Below are 23,845 nucleotides of genomic sequence, written 5' to 3'. Positions count from 1 at the left end.
GAAAAAGAAATCTAAAATATGTATTGATTTTAAGTACGATATTGCCTTTTTTGCGGTTTGCTTAGCATTTACGTTACAGCTTTTGAAAAACGAAATTTGCTGATAATACATTGATTCATACCAAATTGATTCCTTCTTCGCCAGTTTCAAATTTCAAGCTTACCTATAGCGTAGGACAAACATCCGGCATAAAGGCATGCAAATCTTAACATAGATGATATTTCCCAATATATTATATTTTTTTAAGTCTAAATTCAATAGAGGATATTCAACATTACATTTTATTTTTCATGTCTAATTGTATTGTTATTAAATAATTGATCTCTAGGAAATCGTGTTAAATTGTTAAAAATCATATTTTGGTAATTAAAGAGTGTTTTTTTCATTCTGCAGGCTGAAAATACGCTTAGCATAGACTAATTTCGGCATGCCCTTGTATTGAACAGCAATTTCATACCGGTTGTCCGGTTAGCGCAGTGGTCAGTGCACTTGCGGTCACCACCGGACAAGTGGGTTTCCTCTGGGTACTCCAGTTTTCCCCTCGTCACATTGCCACACTCTCGCGTAATATTGCTCCAACGAGAGTATCACGATCGGTTTAAAATAAATAAGTTTGAAATAAACTTAATGTGATTTGATGAGAAACTGTTAAGGAAGAGAACCTACCTCTTGTCCTGTGGTAGTGTATCGGCGGAGTGGGCTCTCCCAAGTCTCCATTTTCCATTTCCGCCCGGATACGGAAGTTGTAGTCCTTCCGGGGACTCACTTCCGGTACTGTGACATCACGATTGTGCACGTGTGTTGCCACGGGACGCCATTCAGAATTAGTGGCGTCAGCTTCTTGCATCTCAACTCTGGAAAAACAACACATATTGGGATTATTTGTGTTTACTAGTATTCAATATGTTGGCAAACATCGTGATTAAAATGAGAGAATCTAGCAATGACATATCGAAACGTGATTTTCTTGCAGTCAAACAAGAGGACACGTCTCGACAATAATACAAGCCAGTTATGGGCCTTGCTTAGTTGATGTTATCACTGTATACAGTGCTGTAAATCCATTTACGTTTGGTAAATTTATGCATAAATATATATTGAGAAACGGCCTTTGTACATTATTGCTATAATATTGTACTTATTTAAAACTGAATGCTTTTATTTCCAGGTCACCAGCTCTTTGGTGTGTTTTGATATGCTATGTATGTTTGTTGTTCATGTCGGAGAATAGTGCATTGAGCCAATGTTTCCTGTTAGCCTTTATCTTACGTTAAATAAAGATCGATTCATCTTGTCTCATGCATCCTGTCTCTGACGACATGTGTAATAAGTTTCATTATAATATCTTGAACGACTTTCGAGTTATGACCAAGGTTCAAGCTTTTGCACATCGACACCGACGACGACATTAAGTCTGTAACAACACCTCAAACTTTTTTCCTTTGTTCTTAAAATTATGATATAGTCATTAGTCATTGTATGACAGGGTAGGTGTCTGCTTAAGAATAATAATGTTAAAACACGCTAACTCTGTTATGAAAGTGTGGCATTCTTTAAACACGCTATCTCTGTTATGAAAGTGTGACATTCTTTAAACACGCTATCTCTGTTATGAAAGTGTGGCATTCTTTAAACACGCCATCACTGTAATAAAATATATCACAATACAGACGCAATAGTTTGCGTCGGATTTGAGAATAAGCAAAATGTGTAAATGGACGATAGCCATCATATTTGTCATTTACAATGTGGAAGAATGAAGGGTCGAAAACTTGTTTAAGAAATTCATGAAAATCATTTAAGGGTTTCATAAGTTATACAACCAACAAGATGTGAAAAATAGACTCTGTGTCAGTTTTTAGCCAAAACATCTTCTGTGTTATCTTACCTGTATTTGGGCTCGGTGTTACTGTAATATCGGGGTATGTAGGCGCGCTGCCATCGAAGTCTAGCAGTAGATGGTTCCTCTTCCCAAACCTCAGGGTAGGCCACAGGCACGGACGGACGAACTAAAACACAAGGAGTAACATAAACGATTGGTTCACTCTATAATATGAACTGTGATACACTAAACCTATAACTTGAAATACATTTAGTGTCACGAACTCTTGGTACACAGTATAACATCATCTGTCATGTACTGAATAACCTGAACAGAGGAATGCGCGGCAAGACATGAATTAAAATAAACGCTAGGTATGAACTGTAAATGGTAACTGTAGGTTTGAATTAGTATGGGTTGGTATGCTGCAAAACATTAAAGAGACCCTCTTATTCAAAATCAATATATGCACATGTATAACAAACGTAAATTTTGAATGATACACTTTTAACTAATTACTAAATATTGCATTTATGGAAAAATTAATTACTGACAACAAGATTGTAATCGTGTATTTAATAGCTGAAACGCAAAAAAATATAATTATTGGTGAGTGCTAAAATATTTACTGTGATCTTTTATAATCGCATAAGGAAGAATACCAAAACAATTGTATTAATTGTGGTAAAACTTATTTGGGAGTAAGAGTGCATCTTTAACTAATGAATACAGACGGACTTCGTCTGGAAGGGGAGGTTTATATATCATAACATGAACAAAAGTATACAAACAAACTTCATCTGTAAGTATGGTAATAAACATTATAACATGAAGTAAAGTATGCAGACGGTCTTCATTTAAAAGTATTGGTATAAACATTATAATATAATCTGACGTACACAGACGAACTTTATTTGGAAGTATCGGTAATACATTATAACATGGACATAAATACAGAACATAACATACACTTTACATATACATTTCAACATAAAGTGAAGTTTACTGGATACTGACATGGATAAAATAATACGCAGTACTGTATGGCTATGCTTGAATGTGGTAACATTACAGGCGCGTAGCTGAATACACATGATTCTGACAAATAAACACAAACTATTCAGCCAATGTTACATTATGCGTGTTATCAAGTTAACATTATCGGGGCTTATTTGTTTGCTATTTAAGAGAAAAAATGTCGATTTCAGGGTTTATTTGTCGATTTTGTATCCTAAAACTTTCCACTTTCCAGGACTAAATAAAGCACCTCAAAACGCCCAGAATGCACCAGACCTCGGCATTGTTTAAAAAAAATAAGGGTGGGGGGGGGGGTGATGAAGCATACCCCACACCCCTAGCACAATTATGAAACCACATGAATATAGGGCTAGCTACGCCCCTGTTTGAGTTGAGATTGATAGTTTGATTTGACTTGAGTTTTTGTGTGATACAGGTGCCATGAATGTATAAGCTTGCGTGATCTTACATAATTAATTATGATATCTTATTGTATTTAAAGTCAAGAAAATATGTCAGTTATGGGACCAAATGTTGCTAAATCTGACTTATCTCAACAAACATTTACAGTCAAATTAGCTTTTTGTTCGATTTTGTTTGAAGTAAGTCGCCTCAATGATATTTAATTAATAATCAAATTAGATTTCATCAAAATAATTGTCTATGACCAGACATGTTACATTTTCTCATACCAATTAACATCTTTTAAAGATGCGCTTTTACTCCTAAACAAAATTTTCCACAATTAATACAAATATTTTTATATACAAAAAAGAATGAAATGTCGAAAAAGATGGTTCGTGTAAAGGATACCGTGTTTAATTTGAAATAAAGGTGCATAAACACTTTATTTCTACCTTATGAGACGATAGTAGGTCACAGTAAATCTTTTAGCACTCACCATTGATTTAATTTTTTTGCGTGTTCAGATATTAATACACGGTTACAATCGTGTTATTAGTAATTAATATTTCCATTAATGCATTATTTAGTAAGTAGTTAAAGGTTTATCACTCAAAATTTATTTTTGGTTATACAAGTGTATGTATTGATTTTGAATAAGAGTGTCACTTTAATAATTCGGTTTTAGACAAAAGATTTAAAACTTAGACCTTACATTGCATTATATTGATAATGCCATCCGACGTTTACCCCCACTGGCGCTATCACTTGCTCACTGAATATCTTCAACCTCATAATTTGTCTTCAAGGCATGATTTATGTTAAGATAGCGTGACTCTTTGGTATTGTCTCATTTGTATAGGTGTGTATGATATATGATAATTCTTCTTATACAAAATAGCTTAACAAAACGTTATTCATCGGTTTAAACTATGTTTAAATGGAGATATCCACGTTTACGCGCATCTATTAGTTTATTGATAATTTTATACAAGATGATTGATTTTTTTTACACCCCACATCCAAAGAGACCCATACATCAATAAACAAATGGTTGAGTAAATAAATGAATTAATCAATAAATGAATAAATGAACGAACGAACAAACGAACCAACGAACGAACGAACGATCGAACGAACGAAAGAACAAGCGAATGAATAAATCAATTAATATATTTATTTATAAATAAAGAAGTAAATAAATATTTTAAGAAATAAATATGTATTCAATTACGAATAAATAAACAAATAATAAATAAATAAATAAATAAATAAATAAATAAATAAATAAATAAATAAATAAATAAATAAATAAATAAATAAATAAATAATACAAAAAAGTAAAGTTTACTGTTTATCGTTGTGAGAAATGTATTGTAAATGCAGAACAATAGTATACTAGATGCTAGCCAACGAAAGTGGAGAATATATTGATTAGAATCAGCGTTATATACATCATACACTCTATCAAGATATTATCTTATGATGTAGCTGTATGCACGCGAGGCGAGATTTACATGATGATCGCGAGAGTAATTGTTGCCAGATATATTAAACATATGGATAGCAGGCATGTGCTATTCTGTTAACCTGTTACAGCAGAGCAGATAGGTAGACGCACACGAAACAGTCATCACAGAAATTGTTTCATGGTGCATTTTTATTTTTATGTCCCAGAACTATCCCATAAAATAAATGACATCAAGTTATACCGAATGTAAAAGGAAAAAAAATATATGTAAGAGATCGCCCCGTAATTCGTTCGTTGTATAGTGTCTCAGTTGCTTTTTAATATATATGTGTTGAAAATTGCTTACAATAAAACTCATCAATGCACAGTTTTGAAACATGATTGCTAACAAGACCAACATACATGAAATACTTTTAGATGAGCTACGAATGATAACTTTTGATCCATAAGATTGTTGGCCTGAAAATTACCATTTTCAAAACGTAACAGGAGCAAGTCTTTGATATCGCGCATTCTTGCGTAGACCGAGATTTCGTACAAAAATCGTCGCGTTGCTAACATATATTACATAGGATATCTGATATAGACGACCCGCAATCACATAGCAACCACCAGATAACAAATCACTACGATGTTTTCTGGGTATGTAAGTAATTATTAATATATACTGTACAATGACTGTGGAATTGTTAATTGGAAACAGACAGGAAGACAAGAAGAATATATCGTTAATACGATTTGTTTTGCATATAAAATGTTATTAATGCTTTTGACAGTAATTTAACTTCGTTATTTTCTATTTTCATCCGATAATATAATTGTTTTTTGCTAGCTATGAACATATGTTAGATATTGCTGAGTCATAACTATGTTTCATTCACGTTATTACGAGTTTACGCGATTTATCATGAGGAAAACAATGGCGGGGTGGGGTTTGGATGGCATTGAAAGAATAAGGGACACCAAAGGGTAATGATATCATTTGGACCATTCATAAATGTAGATTTTCAATGTTATTCCTTGTTTGAAAGCACACTAAATAACTATATACTTGAATGTTCATGTTCATGTGTATTAACAAGAAAGTGAAATAAATGTTTGTTATGAATGGTGAATGGGTGAAAGGGTTCATGGTCACATGCGCTGTGATTCCTTTCTTTTCAGTTGTAAAGTCTGTTTAAAGGCGACATTAACTGTAATAAAACCATTATCCTTCATAAGACCAGGGTCAAGGCAACGGTAGTATAGGGATAGGTGGTTAAAGGGAGCAATGGGCAAACAAGGAACTGCCGCAGGTTCAGACTAAGGTTCTCAAATGGAAAAGGCTGCACACTCTGATCACACATCGGGAAAGCAGAAACTTACATGTATATATCACCACCAGATTCACACAAAAACTATCTTGTAACTCTGGTATTCCGCTAACACCGTTGTAAATGCAACCTTAACCAATAAAAGATGTACAAATTAGTTAGTAATGCGACGTCAAGAATCCATTGAAGTAATCCAAAATTAGTTACCAAAAGTCCTGTCCTAGTTCAAAGCTATGCTAACAATACTCCTACTCAGTGAACGTAAAACAATACTGATTGGGACCTCACAGCCAAGAGGCAAGATACACACAGCAAGCAGTGAATCCAGAGGGACAGACAGAAACAGTGTAGGCTCAATCATACGTCCAGCGCATCTAGTCACCAGAGTTGTGTGTAACGGGTACCAGCTAGAATATATCTGAGATACATCTAAAATATTATCCAGACAGCTGATAATCTGTTGTCAGCATGTTGTAGCGATGTAAGAGATAGAGGCGACCAAATGGTAAAAACAATAAATCCGCGGCCGGGTCTTTATAGCTGCACTCTCACAGATTGATCGTTTTGACAACCCTTGACCTTTTGAAACAAACTAAATAAAAATGCTGACAAAATATCGAAAGAGCGTCTATGTTTGGATGTGTGAATAAGCTATAGAATGAGTTATATAATTTAACATTAACACTGCAATGCATTCACTGACGAAATTCAATAACTCAGCAGATAAATGAAGAAATCGTTTTGTCATTGTGATTCCATAAGAATGTATTTAAAAGAGTAATGTTTACAAACATTCTGGGATCTTGACGAGAGAAAATTTGCACCATTGTTAAATACCTTTAATATCGTGAATTAGAATTTTGGAACATGATCAAGGCTTTGATATAATCTTCATCAATCGTAAATGGCCATTGACTACGTATGAATCTTCAGTATAATGTATGATATTGTTATGATTATAACCTTGCCTTTGTCATGACAGAGGTAGTTCAATGCTAAAATCAATATAGGAGAACAATCATTTAGCTTATATGAATAGAGTTGAATAGAGTTGATCCAGATAACATTATTCAGAGCGAAAAACTCGATCACCGTAATTAAATAAAATATCGATATAGACTACAAAGAAATAAAATGATTCAATGGAACGCGAGTAAAATCTTTATATTTTAAAGTAAGATATAAATAATGCATTTGTGGTGTATGTTTTAAAGGAGAGGAGACACCATATGTAAGTTCATTTTTATTTTTACAAAATTGCACAGAAACTTGGTCGATTGTTTAGAGTTAAAGTTCAAGTAACAACCGTATGAACGTCATTAAAGCGAATCTTCTCTGGAAGTTTAAGCTGTATTTTCAACAAGATGTGAGAATGTTTCAGCTGTATTTGTTTAAATATATGAGCACATTATCAAATAATCCACATTTTCTAGTTCACAACGATACCGTTAACAACGTTGTTATCTTTAATACGGTTATGAACAATTGACCCAATTTTGATTAAATAATGACGTTGACGTACTTGCTTCGTTGAGAATATGATAAGTTAGACAATACTATACAATAAATTAATCATAACAAACAATAAATTATGATCATTAGTGATACAGATTGGTCATTGATAGTGCGTGGTATCTAACCGCTTCTTTTACTTATAGAAAACACATATTATCATAACATTCTGGGCTACACGTCCGAGGTCTCGTCCCCCACGGGTGGATGCTTCGTCTGGGGGAGCCGTCTTCATAATAAGACTTTCAATTTGAACAATAATTGTTAATAATAATAAGTTTTTACCAATCTTTACTACCTTCAAAATAAGTTTGTGTGTGTTCACATGTAAAGTAATTAAAAAAGGGCAAAAATGAAAAAAAAGTATATTTGTCTCAAAACCTTTCTGTTTTATAACAGAATTGTTTCAAACTTGTTATGATTTTTTGAATCAATTGGTACATCCGATTATAAAGTTTATAAGCAATTTAAAATGCAGAACAAATAGGATGTATAAATATTTCTTATATATCTGCTAAGAACTAAAATGGCACATGTAACTTTTACAGTTCAGTAAAATGGGAGCTGGTGCTTCAGCTAAACCGAACAAAGAAACCAAAAAAGAGGCAAGCTCTACGTCTCCTGAAAGCATTTCAGGAAGGAATGGAGTTAACGAACCGCGTGAATTGCAGGTCGTGGTTGCAATAGATTTCGGAACATCTTACTCCGGATACGCCTTCTCCTTCAAGGGATCCCAAAACGAAATTAAGACACAAAGGCTTGGCGGCAAGCTGTCAAAGGATCGAGTTCCTACGGTCCTGCTGCTCAATCCCGACCAGACGTTTAACTCGTTCGGTTACTATGCTATGGAGACGTACAGCAGCCTGCCCGAGGAGGAAAGGCAAAAGTACTTTTACTTTGAGCGTTTTAAGATGTTCCTGTACGAGAAATTGCGCGGCGAGACGAGAGTGAAAAGGGCCACACTTGAACTGCGGGCCGCGTATGATTTGGAGCTAAGGGATTTGGGGGAGCTGTACCAGCTTCGTGTTAACCAGTTGCCTGAGTACCTACGGAAACACGCCAATTCTAAAGAGGCACAAACGACACTGTCTCCCTTGTTACGAATAAAGGACATTTCAGAAAAAGAGTTAGATGCACGAACAATATTCTCCTTAGCCATTAAGTACTTTAAAGATATCGCTGTGGAAACAGTGGACCTATCCACACTAGGTTTAAAGGAGGAGTACATCCAGTGGATGATCACCATTCCAGCTATCTGGTCAGACTACGCCAAACAGTTCATGCGCCAGGCAGCAAAAGACGCCGGAATACGCCCTGAAAACCTGCGACTCGTCCTCGAACCAGAGGCGGCCTCTCTCTACTGTGAAGAGGATGCAATCGTAGCGTCTGGCAACACATTAGATAGTCTTCCGGTTGGCCACAAGTACATCCTGGCTGACCTTGGAGGCGGCACGGTTGACATTTGTGTACACGAGGTCATGGACGAGGGAAAACTCCGGGAATTATACAGGGTCACTGGCGGAGATTTTGGAGGAAATACGGTGGACAAGGAGTTTGAAATATTCATGTCGAAAATTGTAGGACTTGAAGTTTGGAATGAGTTTAAGAAAAAGTATTTTGCGTACTATCATGACTTCATGGGAAGTTTTGAAACTAAAAAGAGAGATTTTCGTATGGATACTGCAACAATAAATTTTAGATTAGAACCAGCGCTCATATCACTGTGTGAAACACGTTCAAATGAAACATTTACTTCTATAGTTGCTCGATGTAAACACAGTACCAGTGTTGAATATAAACCAATGGTAGGAAAACTTTTTTTAAATAGATCTGAAATGGAACGATTTTTCGATCATTCTTTAAGGAAAATTATAGAGTCATTAAGTGATATTTCACAAGCTTGTAAAACAGACAATATCGCAACCTTGTTGCTCGTTGGAGGATACGCCGAGTCCCATTATGTAAGAGAGATAATTAAATCATCCTTTCCTCTCTTAAGAGTCATGTGCTCTTCTGACTCAAGTCTGGCCGTTTTGAAAGGAGCCGTTATGATGGGATACAAACCGAGAGATATCGTAGAACGGAGGGCCAGGTTCACGTATGGGTTTGGTTGCCATAAGGCATTTATACCGGGCAAGGATCCGAATATGTTAAGATTTATCGATGATGGTGTGATGGCTTGTGGGGCAGTGTTCGAGAAGATGATAGAGAAGAACCAGGTGGTAAAGTACGGGGACACGTTCACATATGTCGGATACTTCACTGCATCAGATCCGTACGATAAACATAAAGTGAAGCATATCTCGCTCTGGCGGTCGTCGGTACCAAACACCCGCTACTGCCTGGAAAAAGAGGGAAGCGAAATACTAGGGATAGAGGACCAGGCCTGTGAGGAAGTGGCAATGATCTACATGAAACCCCCGACCGAGGGATGGCCGATTTTCTCGAACACTGACACACATATTATCATTGGAGAGACGGAATTGACTCTGAAAGATGTGAATAAGACCACTGGGCAAATGTATGAAACCAGCTTGAATTTTTTTTAAGTTACACACAATTAAATAATATATATCTGAATACGTTAAATTCCATGAACATGTTTTTGAATCAGTGTTACTTGTAATGTCATATTTAAGAAGTGTGTGCATCTGATATTCACGAACATCCTCTGAATCTCACATGATCAATTTAATTTAAATATTATTGACAAATTTAATAAAGGCATTTGTGTTATCCTTTCAGTTATATTATAATAAAACATTGGAGGTCATGTGTGAGTTTATTTGGTTCAATAGAACGAAACAAATCTGCACCAGTTGCACTGAACATTTAATTTAATGGTTCAAGTGACGATCATTCAAAATCTATGAATGTATATGGACAAAAATACGTAATGTATCATTGGAATAGGGTTGAGCAACTTTGGAGCAAACCACTAGTTGTAGGAAAGAGACTAGGATCAATTCCATCATTAGTAGTATTCATTTCACTGAATCGTTTTGACAGTAAGTATATCCTTTTTTTAAGAAAAACATCACACATTATCTTTAAGAGATATCTGTGTTTGATTATTGATCCATTAGTAAAAATAGTATTATTATACAAATCAATCACCTTTACCTGAAATTATATTTGCAAGAATATAATGTACGGTTAAGGTTCACTCTATATCTGTGAGTAGCACATGTGAGCAGAGGTTCTCGGCGTGGTTCGTCGCGGGTTTGTTTCCCTGGCATGGCGTGGGTGAGTTTGGTTGATACCTACTCAGCCGGACAAGTGTTGCTTTTTGCTGGGCACTCCGGTTTTACCCACATCACAAGACCACACTCACTCGCAAAACTGTGCCAACTACATTAAGTGTTTAACTAACTCATCTATATTGATAGGGATTTCGTTGCCTTTCCTTGTTAGATGGATTTTCTAACCAGTCTGTTTATTGATAAACAAATTGTTGAGATCACATGTCATTATTTCTTTTATCTCCTATGCCATGTCTCACCGCTGTATTTGAACTATCATGTCACATTTAACAAGAGATGCATTTATACATATTAGACCCGAAAAAGTAGAAGTGTTAAGGACAACACATCGACAGCCAAAAGAAGACAAGAAACTGAATTACCTATGCCAAACATAAAGTAAGGACTCTGTGACCATCACTCATCATATTAGCTTCAGGTAATCTGATATTTAAGTACAATAAAACAGACACATTCGAACAACGCTTGCATAGTCGATAAAACATGTGAGACCCTTTGGTTCTTTACTATGTGTACTAATTTAAAATAGTGGCCATACTGTGCAATGTGTCGGAACGATTTGAACATAAAGGGGGTCAACTCACTCTGTTTGTCAGTTTGGGAGTATTCTGTTTTCTGAAATATTTTTAAAAACAGGAAATATTGACCGTCAACGTGAGGACTAACACGGCTAACAGACATAAGCAATTGGTGGTTTTGTGAGCTAAATAACATAAAAAGAAAGACATTAAATGATTGAAAATGTCTAAGCTCTCACCATTTCACTTATTTAAACCTTGATAAACAACTTTTAATCCTGAAACATTAATAAACAAAATAAAATATCGTCGATATCGTAGAGAGCTCATAACACTCTCTGTGAGAAGCCATGACATTTGAAAATAATATATTATAATCATTTACAAGGCGGCACTCATGCATGAGGTCAATCACGTTGACATTATACGACCTTTGTGTAACTAAACACATCCAAGTTTAGTTTTACATATATGGTTATAACACTTTTGAAAGACAATGAGTGAAATCAATATCTAACGAGTAAATGACAACTTACAATAACAGTTGACTCATATAGATGTAGCAAAAAATAAACAATACAGGACAAGCACCTGCACAGTGGTACACACTTTAACTAATGTTTAGAGTACAAACAAACAATTTTGCTCTTCGTTTAACATAGCATTTAGTTCAATGCAGAAATGTGTCCTAGTGTATTAGTGGAGAGATACGATTTCATAGTTCGTTGAGACTCGATGTCGAGCTTTCTTTTAGAGCTGCATCATGTTTTGACGCTGTCGCACACGAGTGAACATTGAGCATGTGAATCGTACAAATACGGTTACATCATTCAAAAGAGTTCCTACCTACGGTTGAAAGTATAAATAGGGTATAAAGTAATTTATGCTTGATATTTTCACTAATATGCATTCAGTGACAGATTGCAATAATGAACAAGAGAATAAACGATATCGTTTTCTATATTTTCTTTAAAGTATGCATGTAAGGCTTAGTTTAATTACGATAAGCATCCTTTCATCTATTATGTCGTTTATTTGTCCTTGTACTTGTGATTGTCTACAAACTGGACGAAAAATAACCGTGTTTAGAGTTTAGTTGAGATGAGTTGAGTTAAAACCATGCTTTCAATTTCTTGAAACATCTGAAGTAAGTTATAACAGGATAAAGCTTAGCTCTTTATTGTTTGTTTTGGAACAATTTGTTAATATTTACATTTTTAATAGAGTTTAGACGTTTACAGAAAACATACTACCTTAATGATAATAACGATAAACTAGTTTTTATTTGATAAGATCAAGACAATGCAAAAACTTGGCACAATGAAATAATTTACTTAAACTTGTTACACTTAAGTAATTGGAGTATGGTCTATAACGAGTGTAGTATTGTTAATTGAATACACCAATACTCAAACGGATTTTTAATGAGACGTTACATACAATTATTGCCACCTCAAAGATTTAGTTGAGGTAGTGATATATTGGCAATTGAAGAATATATAATTAGAGTGAGCGCACTTTAAGGTCACAAATCGGGTCCATGTGTCCAATTACCCAGGAAGCCCAACAAAGGTCAAAAATGTTACATTTCGTGTAATCAATTCATAATCCCTCTACAATATTAACATGAAATGTTCACTTTGACAATGTAAGGAAACGCTTCGGTTATTCTTAGAAACATAACATAATACGATTTCTTTGCACTTTTAAGATCAACCGAGGAGGCAATTAACTTAAGTTGAAATATAACTGAATATAATATACCCTTTTTTAAAACCCATTTAAATTTGACTTTGATAGATGTCTGTTAGTGAAAAAAGGTATTGCATGTTAGTTGCATATTGCATATTTAAATTGGATATTTGGTAATATGCTTAGTACACGGGATGTCCGGTAAACGCAATGCTAAGCACTCACTTCGCACAAGGACTACTCGGATACGATTCCCGATCCGGGCGCATATGGGTTTGGTTTGTTGTGAACTAGCCGGACAGATTGGTTTTCTTCGGGTTCCTCGTTTTGCCCACAACACAAGACCACACACACTGTTGCGCAACATCTTTCTTAGTAAGAGTTATCATAACTGTCTTCAGATTTCTTTGTCTGTTTAAGCTAAAGAACATGCACGTGCTTGCTTTCGGTAAATCTTGCAATCGTACGAAAGCATATTTTCCAATGTTTGCACTGCGTCGCATCAAACCATTTAAATTTGTATGTAAATACTAACAATTATTAACCATTATTAAAGACTAATGAAATGAATGTTTTTATTCGAGTGACATCAAAGTTCACGATCACAAAAAATCACATATGTTATCATCTTCTTCAATCAAGGCAAACGTTGGTATTTATGTTCCTGTGAGTGATGGAAATATAATAGCAAATGTTCTGGTGTCATAAATTAAAAATAGGATAATATATACTTTTAGCTTTTACGAGGTGGAAAATATGCTGCATATTCAAGGGCAATAGATACATAAGTTCTTAATCGAACAATTGGATGGAAGGTATATTGAAGTATTTACGGTAAGCATTCAAAGCGAGGATTGGTCCGGTTAGTGGCAACACCTACGCTTAATTATCACGGGGGTAATGCCAACACGTTCTTTCTGCTTCTTTATTTAATGTAACTTGAAACATGTTCCCTTTAACGCATGTAACATACTGTACAAGCTGCGAAGTGCATCTGCTTGGGATCGGACCCACGAACTCTCCCTGCCCAGGCCGACGTTCTTCTGTGCAACTGTATCAGCTACAGTATAAGTGCAGCTTTATACATATAATATACCAGTGCGATAGGAATAGCATGGATGCATATGTGTAACATAACTGATAAGATTTAAATGGGAAATATGCCTTTTTAAATTGCAGTAAAATGGAAGCTGGTGTCTCAGCGAAACCGAACATAGAAAACAAAGAAGATGCTACATTTACGTCAACTAAAAACATTGATAGAAGGGATAAAACTAACGAGATGAGTGGACTGGCGGTCGTTGTTGTAATTGATTTTGGAACATCTTACTCCGGATACGCCTTTTCGTTCAAGGAGGCCCGTAACATAATCATCACCCAAAAGCATGGCGGCACACTTCCAAAAGACCGCATTCCCACGGTTTTGCTGCTCAACCCTGACCAGACGTTTAACTCATTCGGTTATGATGCCATGGAGACGTACAGCAATCTATCTGAGGAGCAGAGACGGGAGTACTTTTACTTTAAGCACTTCAAGATGTCCCTATACGAGACATTTGGCGGCGAGACCAGGGTAAACCAGTACACACTTAACCTAAGGGCCATGAAGGAGTTGGGGCTGAGCGATATAGACATGCTTGACCAATTTCCTTATGATCATTTACCAGAGTACCTACGGAAGTTTAATGAATCTCGTTATGAATATATGCCACATTATCACTTATTGCGAATAAAGGATATTTCAGGAAAAGAAATAGAGGCACGAACAATATTCACTCTAGCCATTAAGTACTTTAGATATCTTGCTGTCGAATCAGTGGACCTGTCAACACATGGTCTAAAGGAAGAGTACATCCAGTGGATGATGAGCATTCCCGCTATCTGGACGGACTTCGCTAGACAGTTCATGCGTCAGGCAGCAATTGACGCCGGTATACGCCCTGAAAATCTGCGACACGTCCTTGAGCCCGAGGCGGCCTCTCTCTATTGTGAAGAGCACACGGTCGTGGCGTCTGGGAACACATTAGATAGACTTCCGGTTGGCCACAAGTACATCCTGGCTGACCTTGGAGGCGGCACGGCGAAATTTGAATGCACGAGGTCATGGATGAGGGAAAACTTCGGGAATTGTACAGGGTCACAGGTGGAGACTTCGGAGGAAATACGGTGAACAAGGAGTTTGAACTGTTTATCTCGAGCATTGTAGGACGTGAAGTTTGGATCGAATTCAAGGCAAACAATCTTGCTTGCTATTACGACTTCGTGAACTGTTTTGAAACTAAAAAGAAAGAGTTGCGTATGAATAATAAAACAGTAATTTTTAGAACGGAACCGTCGCTCATTTCATTGTGTGAAGCACGATTTAATGATACATTTAGTTCAATAGTTTCCAAATGTAAGCACAATTCCAGTGTTAAATATAATTCAACTCAAGGAAAACTTGTTATTAACACATATACTATGGAACGATTTTTCGAATACTCTGTAGGCGGAATCAGCAAGACATTGAGTCATGTATTACAATCTTGCGAAACAGACACAATCCCAACATTGTTGCTCGTTGGTGGATACGCTGAATCTCAGTACGTAAGAGAGAAAATCAAAGAGGCATGTCCGAACTTCAGAGTTATACTTCCTTCTGACTCGAGACTGGCCGTGCTTAAAGGCGCCGTGATGATGGGATACAAGCCGAGAGACATCGTAGAACGGAGAGCCCGATTCACGTATGGGTTTTTTAGTAATCAGTTATTTATACCGGGCAAACATCCGAAGAAATTAAGACATATCGATGATGGTGATAAAATGTTGTACGGATTTGTTAAAAAAGATGATAGAAAAGAACCAGTGATGAAGTATTGAGACAAGTTCACATGGGAGGGATACGACACAGCGGACGACATGGACAGAAAACATAGCGAGAGATATACACAATTATGGCCATCTCAAATCCCCGCTACTGCCTAGACAAGGAAGGCAGCGATCTCCTGTGAATAAAGAACCAGGACTGTGAGGAAGTGGGAGAGATCTTTATATAACCCATGCCCAAAGGATGCCAAACTACTGGCCCTGTGTGACGCAGCTTATTGTCAGGGAGACGGAGCTGATTGCGAAGCACATTAATATGGATACAGGAGAAGTTTGTGAAGCGAAAATAAATTTCTACTAAGCCTCACAAAATTATACGATACAGAAAGAAAGTTTAATTCAGTGAGTCAATGAATCTAGAATATTAAATATGTTTTCAAGTAAAGTCATATTTAATAAGTATGTGCATCTTATATGCACGTACATTTTCTAAGTCACATGCAATAAAATAATAAAGTTTAATCCCGTTAACATGTTTTTTGATTTTGTGTATGTAGTAGTTTCATGTTGAATGCACAAGTGCGTGAATCTGTAATGTGTTGTGAGTGTCACATAATGAATAAATGTCTGAATCAATTTAATTTCATGTTAATCGTTTTGACTATCTAGTAGAATTGACAAATCTCATAACATACGTTGACGAGTATGTGCGAGTGTATTTTGTTCAATGGTAGTACACTTATAAACATCAGTTGAAATGTAAAAAATGATAAAAAATGACGATAGGCAAAAACATACGCTTATATGTACCGAAACAATTTTGAAAAACACATTACTGGAAAAGTAAGAACATTAAGAGCTAACGACTAGTTGTTGGAAAGAGGTTATGATCGACTCCACCTATTATAACAAAACTATAATATAATAACTGAATCCATCGTTTTTATATATTTTGAGACAAAAAGTACCTCAGCGATAATCTATTGAAAGCCATTTCTGTTTGCATATCGACAATGGGGAAAGACAGATCAGTAAGCTAGCCTTCTCCAAAAGTTATTGTCTAAATAGAAGTTATTTTCAGCTTTTGATCAATAGATTAAATAAACACCAGCAATCACAGTGGTTAGCAGTGCTATGCGTATCAAGGTGTTCAAGGTTCGATTCCCGCGATGAGCGTGTGCGAGTTTGGTAAGTGGTCGGTATCCCGGACAAGTGAATTTCCTCTAGGCACAATGATATCCCCAACAGCATAATAAAACATTCTCGCGCAACATAGTTCTATGGATTTGATTTAATTCCATTCACAGTCATTGTCAAATAAATTAAGTTATAATAAAATGTACACGTTATACACAATTAGTAGCTCCAATTGATTTTCATTAAACAAACCCATGAAAATCTTGTTGGCAAGAATTTGTCGAGTACGCTTGCTTTGAGCCATACAATTGCGGACGGTATATATAAGTGCGTCCATCTGTGTGTCCGTTAGTTCGACGATGTAATGTTGGGATATAACTTAACTATGAATTCGGGGAGTTTAACATACTTTGATATACTTTTTCACAATAGGAAACCGGCTTGTCAAGTGTAAGATAAAGGTCGGTAGGTCAGCGATTAATGGTCACACGTATGGGTAAAAAGTATTGTATATTTGCTTGTCCGGGCTGTAACATAGCCATACATTAGTTGTCTAGTGATCACCAAGAATGTTAATTATATTAATCATGGAACAGGAAACATTATATGCTTACGTTACTTAATAAATATTTTTGAATCTGAATCTTGAATTGTTTTATATTTATGATGGTGGTACCCAATAATACTTGGTTAACACCCCTAGTTTTATATATTCTATATGTTGTTTGTTGGTTTTGTGTTGATGTTTTGTGTTTTGGCTTTGCTCCTGTGTCACTAAACGGAGTTTATGTTTAAGCGTTCGACTACAGGCCTTGTTCTGCAGTTTTTAATAGACGTATTGGTAGCAAGATGGTTGTTATAAAAGCAAATACTAAAAACAGCGATTTAATTTAATCCTTTACATTATCAGACCTAAAGGTCACTTTGAAAATGTTTTTATTTATTTTGTATTAATATTTTTTTTGGTAATAACGAGTAACTATTGTATTTAGACAATATTCGGCCACATGGGTCCAGGACCTTTAATTTAATATCTGTCCCGCTCTGTTCCATAATGGTGTCTTTAAGCTTAATGTAACGTTCGATTAGTGCAGTGATTAGCGCACTTGCTTCTCACCAAGGTGGCCCGGATCTCGCGCAATATCGTGCCAACGAGAGTGACTTAGATGATTAGATGTATCCCTCCGTTAAAATTTATTCCAATTTAAACTAAGCGTACCTTTTTATTATAGGGAGCGTTGCAAGTTTGGTATATTAATACTCCCATTTAAACAATGACTGTTAGTGTTATTATAACACCTTTTCATGGTTTAAAACAACCTTCGTATAAATGTAGCCTTTGGTGATCTTAACTTACGTAAAGAATAATAATCTTCTGTTGAGGCATATCTCATTACTATTTAAACAAAAGAACTTAACCTTAACGGCTGTTGCCTTCTAGATTACTGTCAAACATATATATTCCCGATGTCCTCATTGTTATAATGTGATTCATTATGCATTCATACTAGTAAACGGATAGTTTCAATGGAATACAAAAAGAAATATTAGCACTGGGGGATATACAGATAATGCATTTGCAATCTTGGATTAAAACTCATATGGTTTTTGGAAATCAATACCTTTATTAAATACCTGTCGCATAATGAATAAGAAATTTAATATATAATAGTTTGTTTAAAATTTCTGCATCGATTGTAAATCATGTTTAAAACCTTTTCAAATATTGGAAGGAAATATGAAAAAAGAAAATCATGCAGAATGATATTACATGCAGACGAAATTTATAATAACAACCAGACCATCAGACTTGGATACTGTTAAGACAGGATAACATAATGACACTACAAGTCAAAGTATCGATAGATTATAACGATCAATTTATTGCAATAACATTCGGAATTAAGAACAATACAAAATGCAACCGGAAGAGACTGAATCAAGGGTTAGACTAAATCCGAGTTATGCAGATAAAAATGAAAGTTGCGTAACTGTGGCAGTAGATTTTGGAACGTCTTACACCGGATTCGCCTTCTCATTTAAGGGAACACCTGACATTATCACCACACAAACACATGGTGGAAAACTTCCAGCGGACCGGGTTCCCACAGTGATACTGCTCAACTCCGACCAGACCTTTAACTCGTTCGGACGCGATGCTATTGAGACGTACAGTGAACTGTCTGAGGAGGAGAGACCATATTACTTTTACTTCGAAAACTTCAAGATGTTCTTATACGAGACATTGCATGGCGAGACCCGGGTGAACGAGCTCACACTTAAACTGCGGGCTATGAAAGATATGGGATTGAAGGATTTGGAGGAGTTGAATCGGCTTCCTGGTGACAGGTTGCCAGAGTACCTACGGAAGTATTACGGTTCTCGTAAACACACGACAAAGTCTCACTCATTACGGATAAAGGACATTTTAAACAGAGAAATAGATGCACAAAAAATATTTTCTCTATCAATCAAGTACTTTAGAGATCTTGCTGTCGAATCAGTGGACCTGTCTACACAAGGTCTAAAGGAAGAGTACATCCAGTGGATGATCAGCATTCCCGCTATCTGGTCAGACTCTGCCAAACAATTCATGCGTCAGGCAGCAAAAGACGCCGGCATACGTCCTGAAAACTTACGACTCGTTCTTGAGCCAGAGGCGGCCTCTCTTTACTGCGAAGAACACGCAGTCGTGGCGTCTGGGAACACATTAAATAGACTTCCGGTTGGCCACAAGTACATTCTGGCTGACCTGGGAGGTGGCACGGTCGACATTTGTGTTCACGAGGTAGTCGGTGAGGGAAAACTGCGGGAATTATACAGGGCCACAGGTGGAGACTTTGGAGGAAATACGGTGAACAAGGAGTTTGAACTATTTATGTCAAACATTGTAGGACATGAAATTTGGAACGAGTTTAAAATAAGCAATACTGCGTGTTATAATGACTTCATGAAATGTTTTGAGAATAAGAAGAGAGAGTTTCGTATGGATACTAGAACAGTTATTTTTAAAATGGAATCAGCACTTGTTTCTTTGTGTGAAACACGATCTCATGATACATTCACTTCAATAGTTTCTAAATGTAAACACGGTACCAGTATCAAATATAAAACCATTACGGGAAAGCTTTTAATGGACAGATCTGTATTTGAGGAATTTTTTGATAATTCTTTACTTGGAATCATCGAGAAATTAAATCATATTTTAAAATCTTGTAAAACAGACAATATCACAACATTGATGCTCGTTGGCGGATACGCCGAGTCCCATTATGCAAGGGAGAGAATCCGTGCGGAATTCCCAAGCCTCAAAGTTATGCTTCCTTCCGACTCGCGACTGGCCGTGTTGAAAGGCGCTGTGATGATGGGATACCAGCCGAGAGACATCGTAGAACGGAGGGCCCGATTTACGTATGGATTCGACAGCCGTAAGGTATTTAATCCGAACGCACATCCGGAGAAATTAAGATTGATCAATGATGGTGTGGAATGTTGTTTGGGAGTGTTCAAGAAAATGATAGAAAATAATCAGGTGGTGAAGTACGGGGACACTTTCAAATGGGATGCACACAGCACAGCAGTTCACATTGACACAAAAGATATGGAGAGACATACACAACTATGGCGATCTTGCCACCCGAATCCCCGCTACTGCTTGGACAAGGAAGGAAGCGATCTACTGGGGATAGAGGACCAGGCCTGTGAGGAAGTGGGAGAGATCGTCATGAAACCCCCGCCCGAGGGATGGCCAGACTACTGGGATTTTGAGACGCAGCTTATCGCTGGAGAAACGGATCTTATTGTGAAACACATTAATAAAAGTACTGGAAAAGTGTTTGAATCGAACATGAACTTCTTCTAAGTCGCACTCAATCAAATAATACATATCTGAATAATTCCATGAACAGGTTTGTTTTACATGCCATGCCATATTGAATAAGTGTAAGCATCTGATATTCACGAACATCTTCTGAGCCCCTAACAATTAAATCATAACTGTCTGAATAATTTCTCATTGCAAATAAACAGCCTGGAAAATTTAGCTTTAATACAACTGTTATAAGTTGGTCACCATTGATACAAATAAACCCACAAAATGTCCTCATACTGGCTGACCTTGGAGGCGGCACGGCTGACATTTGTGTACATAAGGTCATGCGTGAGGGAAAACTGTGGGAATTATACAAGGCTACAGGTGGAGACTTCGGAGGAAATACGGTGAACAAGGAGTTTGAATTATTTATATCGACATTTGTAGGACGTGAAGTTTTGAATGAATTTAAGGCAAAACATCTTGATTGCTATAATGACTTCGTGAAATGCTTTAAAACTAAAAAGCGAGAGTTTCGTATGGATACAACAAGAATATGTTTTAGATTAGAATAATTTCTCATTCCATTGAGCGAAACAAGTTCTAATGAAACATTTACTTCATCATTTCGAAATGTAAACACAGTTCTAGGGTTGAATTTAGAAAAGATATAGGAAAACTTGTTATAAACAGATCAGCAATGGAACGATTTTTCGATTTTTCTATATGCTGAATCATCCAGAAATTAAATCAAATTTTACGATCTTGTAAAACAGATAATATTACAACACTGTTGCTCGTTGGAGGATACGCAGGGTCTCTGTATATAAGGGAGAGAATCCAAGCGACATTTACGAACTTCAGGGCCCGCTTCACGTATGGGTTCAACTGCATGAAGGAATTTATACCGGGCGAGCATCCGGAGAAAGTACGATTGATCCATTATGGTAATGAAATGTGTACGGGAGTGTTCATGAATACGATCGAAACGAATCAGGTAGTGGAGTACAGAGACACGTTAACATGGGAGGTACACGGCACAACATTAGATCATGTAGATGGAACGATTTTGTTTCAACGGAGCATAACAAAGATTATTGAGGAAATTGCATTTTTAAATATGACATGTACCAATATATGAAGCAATCAAACTTTAATCTTTATTCCTGAATATAATGAAAAAAATAAAAACGAATGTTTTTTGTTTTTGTTTCTTAAACCTCATCCTTTGATATTATGTTTAATACACCGATGCTGCCTTGTGAATACACCTTAAGGTTTAAGAATAGTAGTTGGCGCCTTTATATAAAATGTCTGAAAAACTTCGAAACTGAAAGCACATGTACACCTTTAATTTTGTCCAAGTACTCTGTCTAGAGCACACCTCGTTAAAATCGAAGCACTGACGGTGCTGGATGTGTGCGTCTTTGGCAGGGTTCTACCATACTCCAATGAACCTACATATTAAGGGTTCTCCCCACACCCCATTTGAATACCGAAAACACCTTTATTGTCTACCCTCATCCGGCATAGCAAATACTATTTATCTTTTCATTGTAATATATCCGTCTTTTACATGTAGGTTCAAGTTGATCTTAAAACAAATATTAAGAAAAGTTATTGTATATACAGTCAAAATTAAGAACAATGATTAAGTTTCTTTTAAGCAATAAAGTACCACCTCAGGACCGGTTAACAAAGTGAATCTGATCCTCTTCTATGGTGCTAACAATTAATTTATACACGCATACAAATATTGAACGTGTAACGATTTATTTCAACTGAATCTAGCTATAATTTACTGACATTATTTTGTTATCATTTTCTGGTAGGTCTTAACTTTATATCGATAACACTCAAAAATATTGATGAGTTTGATTAAAATTGGATTTATCCAAATCGATCATGGTGTCTTTTGGTCACGTGTTAGATATTCGTAAAAGTTAATGATAATGCTTATCTATAGTAAACAACTGTAACATATGTATTGGGTCTCTGAGATTTGATATATTAAATTAGTTGAGCCCCCATATTGTTTGATATGAGGTTGTTCACTGCTGGAATATGACATAGGTTATGTCTTACATAACATATTGATGTGCTTATTTTAAGTGTATATACCTTTAGATATGTCCTTTATACCATGAATTAAGAATATTTTACATTAAGCGATATTATTGGCGCAATCCAAATATTCCTAAATTCATCGAACTGATTTCGAGCGAAAATGTAACTACTATTAGAAAACTATGTTGTTTTGTCTATAAGGGCTTTGAAATGCGTCAGTTTAGACATTAGACACTTTTCTCCACGAACTATTTTCTCACTTTGCTTATACATTATGATTGATTTTATAAGTTGTTCTATCGGAAATGTTTATATACTGTACATGTTTATATTATATGATAACTGATGGGCTGTAAGCTTATAGTTAATAAAATCTTCTTCTTCTTCTTCTTCTTCTTCTTCTTCTTCTATACTTAAAATATCAATATGATTTTATCTTTCACATAAATCGACCTCAGGATCACATTTGACGTCTATTTATTTGTTTGTTTATTTGTAAGGTATTTCGATTTAATAATGTATGATTGTTTGTATTTAGTCCCATTTGTACAATAATTTGCCACACTAAAATCTTTGACCTTCTGGTGAATAACTGTTCCGTTTTAGGCTATAATGGCGTCATTAAACTAATTGTTACTCTCGGTTAGCGCTGTGATGAGCACACTCGTATTTTACCAAGGTACGTTCTATTTTGAGACAAACAATGTAAAATGCACTCATTTTCGGATGACGAAATAAAGTGTGGCAAATCAGGAGTGTTAAAACTAAAATACCAAAAACTGGAACCCATCAGCAAATTTTGGTATTTGCTGAAATATCGTCTTTGAAGACCACGCGTTTCATTAACGTTAACAACGCTGATAATAATTCAATTTCAACATTGTTGTTGCAAGATTGATTGATTGACATTATAAAAATTAACACGAATGAATTATTGGTAAAAAACAATCATGCATAATAAATCTGCGCAGATTTATCATGAGAAGCCAGCGTTTCGCGTAAATGACCCATTACG

The 23,845-nt window shown here is 36.0% G+C and overlaps 2 protein-coding genes across 8 annotated transcripts in view; one reads left to right on the top strand and one right to left on the bottom strand.

The window, feature by feature from the left end:
- Window positions 1-23,845, bottom strand: part of LOC128240501 (titin-like) — a 104,687-nt gene that overhangs the window by 31,083 nt on the left and 49,759 nt on the right. For all 7 annotated transcript variants that reach the window (XM_052957149.1, XM_052957152.1, XM_052957151.1 and 4 more), the window contains 2 exons: window positions 1,889-2,009; window positions 667-854 (listed from right to left, as the gene is read on the bottom strand). In XM_052957149.1, coding sequence (XP_052813109.1) covers window positions 667-854; window positions 1,889-2,009 — 309 coding nt within the window. The remainder of the gene's footprint in view (window positions 1-666; window positions 855-1,888; window positions 2,010-23,845) is intronic.
- LOC128240502 (heat shock 70 kDa protein 12A-like) lies at window positions 7,109-10,292 on the top strand. Its single transcript, XM_052957157.1, has 2 exons — window positions 7,109-7,256; window positions 8,086-10,292. The coding sequence occupies exon 2, from the start codon at window positions 8,095-8,097 to the stop codon at window positions 10,084-10,086; it is 1,992 nt and encodes a 663-aa protein (XP_052813117.1). The 5' UTR covers window positions 7,109-7,256; window positions 8,086-8,094; the 3' UTR covers window positions 10,087-10,292.

The sequence above is a fragment of the Mya arenaria genome, chromosome 7, assembly GCF_026914265.1.
Source record: "Mya arenaria isolate MELC-2E11 chromosome 7, ASM2691426v1".
Lineage (NCBI taxonomy): Eukaryota > Metazoa > Mollusca > Bivalvia > Myida > Myidae > Mya > Mya arenaria.
The sequence above is the reverse complement of the archived record's forward strand: the minus strand, read 5'-3'. Positions and strand labels throughout refer to the sequence as shown.